Source organism: Orycteropus afer, unplaced genomic scaffold (assembly GCF_000298275.1).
Source record: "Orycteropus afer afer isolate SDZICR_OR568_19922 unplaced genomic scaffold, OryAfe1.0 scaffold00034, whole genome shotgun sequence".
NCBI classification, from domain to species: Eukaryota; Metazoa; Chordata; class Mammalia; order Tubulidentata; family Orycteropodidae; genus Orycteropus; species Orycteropus afer.
The window spans coordinates 13074276-13078280 of record NW_006921621.1 but is presented as its reverse complement, the minus strand read 5'-3'; the positions used below and the strand labels follow the sequence as shown (position 1 = coordinate 13078280).

The window sequence follows — 4005 nt, the reverse complement described above, 5'->3', positions numbered from 1 at the left end:
AAGTGTGTTTAGGAGCAGGACATCTGATAGAGCGGTAGTGCCAATCGAACCAATTTTAGAATATAAAGTGCTTCTAGCAATATTTGGATACATATAATTTGACAAAAAAGTTTTATAAACCCAAGCTTTGAAAAATAGAAAATATAAGCCCCAACAAAAAAAGCACAATTTGTAATTGAAAGAAAATAATATTTTGTAGAAAAAAAAAATGTGTCCTTCCAAAAAGAGACAAAAATGACTAACTTTTATTTCCCAAGAGAATTATGCCACTTTTATACAACAAAATTACAGTTACCGCAAATTGCTTTCAACAATTCCATTGCTTCTTCATTTGACCACTTGAAAATCAAAATTCTTTCAGATTATAAATATAACTTTTTATAACTCTGTTATTACGTACTGTGAATGGGGAAAGGGGGCCAATCTTGTGGCCGTAGCGTCGAATGGCCTCTCTGATGTGGCAGGGCTGGATGGCATCGCTGTGAGACTCAGCACCACAGGCCGCAGTGCTCTGTGACAGAAAAACACATAAATTGTTACTAAATCAAAAACACACAACAGAACTATAGTGTATAAAATATGAAAATAAACCTTTATAAAATGGACCATTTTTCCCCTCAGGATGCAGATCATTGCTGCCATACGCTACATCTTAAAAAAAAAAAAAAGTTCCATTAACAAATCAAAGATGACTTTCACATGACCCCTTCCTAACAGACCTACCAAATGCAATTTTTATGCCCACAATATTTCACCTAGGTCTGTATGTCAAGGTACAGGAGAATATAGCCACTTGCGTGCAGATAAAAGTCTCAGGGGCTTGCTGGAAGAACCGCAGGAAGGAATTTTTTTTTTGAAAATTAAACATTTATTATTATAAATGTTTCTTGTGAGCTTCTTGGACATATTTCTGAAATAACTTGAGAGCCATCAATTTAAAAATGAAAAATGTAAAGTTGCTACATATAATACTGGGGACTGTCATAAAAGACCATTTCAACTTGGTTCTTAATTTTCTAGGGGTCCTGGGGCTGAGGGTGGGGGGTGACAATTTCTGTTTCACTCTGCCTTATGTGTAAAAGGTAAAGGCACTCTGGTAGCATAGTGGTCATTCATCTGCTAACCAAAAGATCAGCAGTTCAAACCCAGCAGCCACTCCATAGAAGAAAGATTAAGCAATGTGTTTCAGTAGAGATTTAAAACAAACAAACAAACAAAACTCACTGCTATTGAGTTGATCCTAACTCATATTGACCCTTCCTTGGGTTTCCAAGGCAGTATCTTGATGGAAGCAGATTGTTCAATCTTCCTTCTGACGCATGGCTGGTGGGTTTGAACCTCCAGCCTTCTGGTTAGCAGTCAAATGCCTATACCACCAGAGCTCCTCAGTAAAGATTTACAGCCTTGGAAACCCTACAGGGCAGTTCTGCTCTGTCCTAAAACAGTTGCTATACGTTAAATCAACTTGATGGCCCTGGGCTTTTTATTTTTTAATTTTATCTGTAAAAGGTAGGTTTGAAAGGTCAGGAAGACATAAGGAAGATTATTTGCAATGACAGTATAGATACTGTGGTAGCTAAGCTTGTGTGTCAACTTGGCTGGGCCTGGTTGAGTGCCTGAGCAGGTGGATGTAGTTATTCCCCATGATGAGATTGGTAATTAATTCCATGGTGGAATCTATTGGAGCAGTGGAGGAGCTGCTTTGGGTATGCGGTCCGCTTTCTGTATACAAGAAGCAGCTTTAGGAATGGTCTCTAGGCTTTTGGCACTCTTGAACCCTGCATGTGGCCAAGTTGTTGTTCAACAGCTTGCCATGCCCTGCTGATCTTAGGACATCTTCCGGACTTACATTAGTGCCCTGCCATGTTGTTTGGTAATATTAGGACTGTGCCTTTTTACTTGTCAACCTTGGGCTTGTCAGTCTCAGCAGCCAGCAGCTATCTGAGTGAAGAAAAGCCTCCAGCTTCAGTGGGCCAGGAGCAGGGAAGCAGACCTGAAGCCCAAGGTTGAGGGGCTTTCACCCAGCCCTTAGAGCTTGGCACTTTGAACTAAGACTTAAAACCTCCAAAATTATAAGAGAATAAACTCCTGTTTGTTAAAGCCATCCCATTTATGGTATATTCCTGTCAGAGTGGCACTAGATAACCAAAACAGACAGCAACACAAGAAATGATAGATGTATGTCTGTGTGGATAAACATAACTTTAGAAAAAATTAAAACACTTAATAGGGGCAACATGGCTTCATGATCCAGTGGTAGGCTCTGGCTTCTGACTGTTGTTTAGTGCATGGAGTTGAGTCTGACTCAGCAACCCTATATGACAAAGTAGAACTGTGCCATAGGGTTTCTAAGGCTGTCATTTTTGCAGGAGCAAATCACCAGGTCTTTTCTCCTGCAGAGCTACTGGTGGGTTCCAACCCTGACTTTCTGGTTAGCAGCCTTGCATGTAACCATTGTGCCACCAGGAGTCCTTGGCTTTTGACTAAAACAACAAAAAACCCCCACAACAAATCCACTGCCATTGAGTAGATTCCAACTCATAGTGACCCAATAGCGTTTCTAAGGCTGTAAGTCTCTGTGGAAGTAGATTGCCTCATCTTCCTCCTGCAGAGCAGCTGGTAGATCTAAACTGCCAACATTCTGTTTAACAGCCAAATGCCTTACCCACAGCACCACCAAAACCAAAACCAAACTCACCGCCGTCAAGTTGAGTCGACTCACAGCGACCCCTCCTTGGGTTTCCAAGGTGGTATTTCTATGAAAGTAGATTGCCCAAACTTCCTTCCAAGGAGTGACTGGTGGGCGGTTAGCAGTCAAAAGCCTTAGGCACTACGCCACCAAAGCTCCTACAGCGCCACCAGAATTCCTTAAATCTTAGCCCTGTAAGTTACCAGCTCTAAGATGTGAAATATGTCTGGGTCTCAGTTTCCTCATCTATAAAATTAGAATAATAATTATAATTGTTTCATAAGATTGTTGTGAAACTTAAATGAGTTAATATATGTAAAACACTTATAGTGTCGGTCTACTATTTAAATTAAGCTTAAAAACGGAACCTCTACATTCTTAAATTGGTAAGTCAATTCATTTTAAAATGCATTGGGCACCAGATGCCAGGTTATAAAACTTAAAGAATGATAAGAAAGAAGTTTTTGCTTGTATATTACTATAACTGTGGTCTAGAAGTCATTCACAGCTACATAATTAAGATGATTTGTTTTAATCATGGGAGAAAGAAGGGCTGCTTATGCACAGGGAGACAGCTCAGGGGGCAGGAGTGTATGGAGGGATGGACATTAGGAAGAGGTAACTATGGGGAGGAAGTGGGAGGGGAGCTGTTGCATTGTGGTAAACTGTGGTCATTTTAAACATGAGACAAAGTATATGTGAACTGCTGTATGGAAAGTGAATTTGCTCTGTAAATCTTCACAATAAAAAATCACAATAAAAAAAATAAAATAATAATTTTTAAAACTTTTTATGCTGAAAAAAAAAGATGATTTGTTTTTTCTGGTAGTTATTACAATTACTCTCATAACTCCTACCAGGGGTATAACTAGCACTACTTCCAGGGATAGCAATTTGGCAAAATCTTATCAAAATGAAACATACAACCTTGTTGACTCAGCAACTTCACTTCTAAGAATTTATCCTAGGTAGCTCCTCAGAAGGAAGGTTGGACAATCTACTTCTGTAGTGATACTGCCTCGGAAACCCAAGGAGGGGTCACTATGAGTCGGGTCCGACTTGACAGCACATAACAACAACACTATTTGGATTGATGAACTAAATGTTCATCTATGAGAGATCAGATAGTAAATTATGATGCAGCCATTCAATGACACAGAAATCACAGTAGCTATTGAAAAAGAGGAGGCAGTTCCATACATACTGCTATGGGTAAATAACATGAAATATTACATGAAAGATGTATTACATGGAAAAAAGGAAGATGATCAATTGTGTGGCACTATGTCACCACTTGTCAAAAAAAAAAAAAAAAA

The 4005-nt window shown here is 39.3% G+C and overlaps 1 protein-coding gene across 1 annotated transcript in view; it reads right to left on the bottom strand.

Moving 5' to 3' along the window:
- Positions 1 to 346: 346 nt before the first annotated feature.
- SUPT3H (SPT3 homolog, SAGA and STAGA complex component) overlaps positions 347 to 4005 on the bottom strand; it is a 316601-nt gene continuing 312942 nt past the window's right edge. Inside the window, exon 10 of the mRNA XM_042780330.1 lies at positions 347 to 511. Within this exon, the coding sequence (XP_042636264.1) occupies positions 347 to 511 (165 nt within the window). The remainder of the gene's footprint in view (positions 512 to 4005) is intronic.